Below are 335 nucleotides of genomic sequence, written 5' to 3' on the forward strand. Positions count from 1 at the left end.
GGCGGCGCTCCTCGCGTAGCGCGAGCGGCCCTTTGGGGCGGCGGAAGGAGACGGGCGCTCACCTCGTGGTTGGAGAGGTCCCAATAGGGGCGCTCGCCGTAGGACATCACCTCCCACATGACGATGCCGTAGCTCCAGACGTCGCTGGCCGAGGTGAACTTGCGGTAGGAGATGGCTTCGGGGGCTGTCCAGCGGATGGGGATCTTCCCGCCCTACGGTGACAGCGGGGTCAACACCGCACCACCCCAAAAAAAGTCACCAAATCCACGGCCAGCCTTGGTGGCACTTACACTGGTGGTGTAGGTGGCTTCAGGGTCGTCTTCCAACACCCTTGA

General features: G+C 63.9%; 1 protein-coding gene across 1 annotated transcript in view; it reads right to left on the bottom strand.

The window, feature by feature from the left end:
* The window catches only part of LOC104278969 (ephrin type-A receptor 2-like), a gene marked incomplete at its 5' end in the record, with an annotated part of 5135 nt that overhangs the window by 3910 nt on the left and 890 nt on the right, over positions 1 to 335 (bottom strand). The window contains 2 exons of the mRNA XM_009876102.1: positions 63 to 212; positions 291 to 330. Of these exons, the coding sequence (XP_009874404.1) occupies positions 63 to 212; positions 291 to 330 (190 nt within the window). The remainder of the gene's footprint in view (positions 1 to 62; positions 213 to 290; positions 331 to 335) is intronic.

The sequence above is a fragment of the Apaloderma vittatum genome, unplaced genomic scaffold (genome assembly GCF_000703405.1).
Source record: "Apaloderma vittatum isolate BGI_N311 unplaced genomic scaffold, ASM70340v1 scaffold30529, whole genome shotgun sequence".
Classification (NCBI taxonomy): domain Eukaryota; kingdom Metazoa; phylum Chordata; class Aves; order Trogoniformes; family Trogonidae; genus Apaloderma; species Apaloderma vittatum.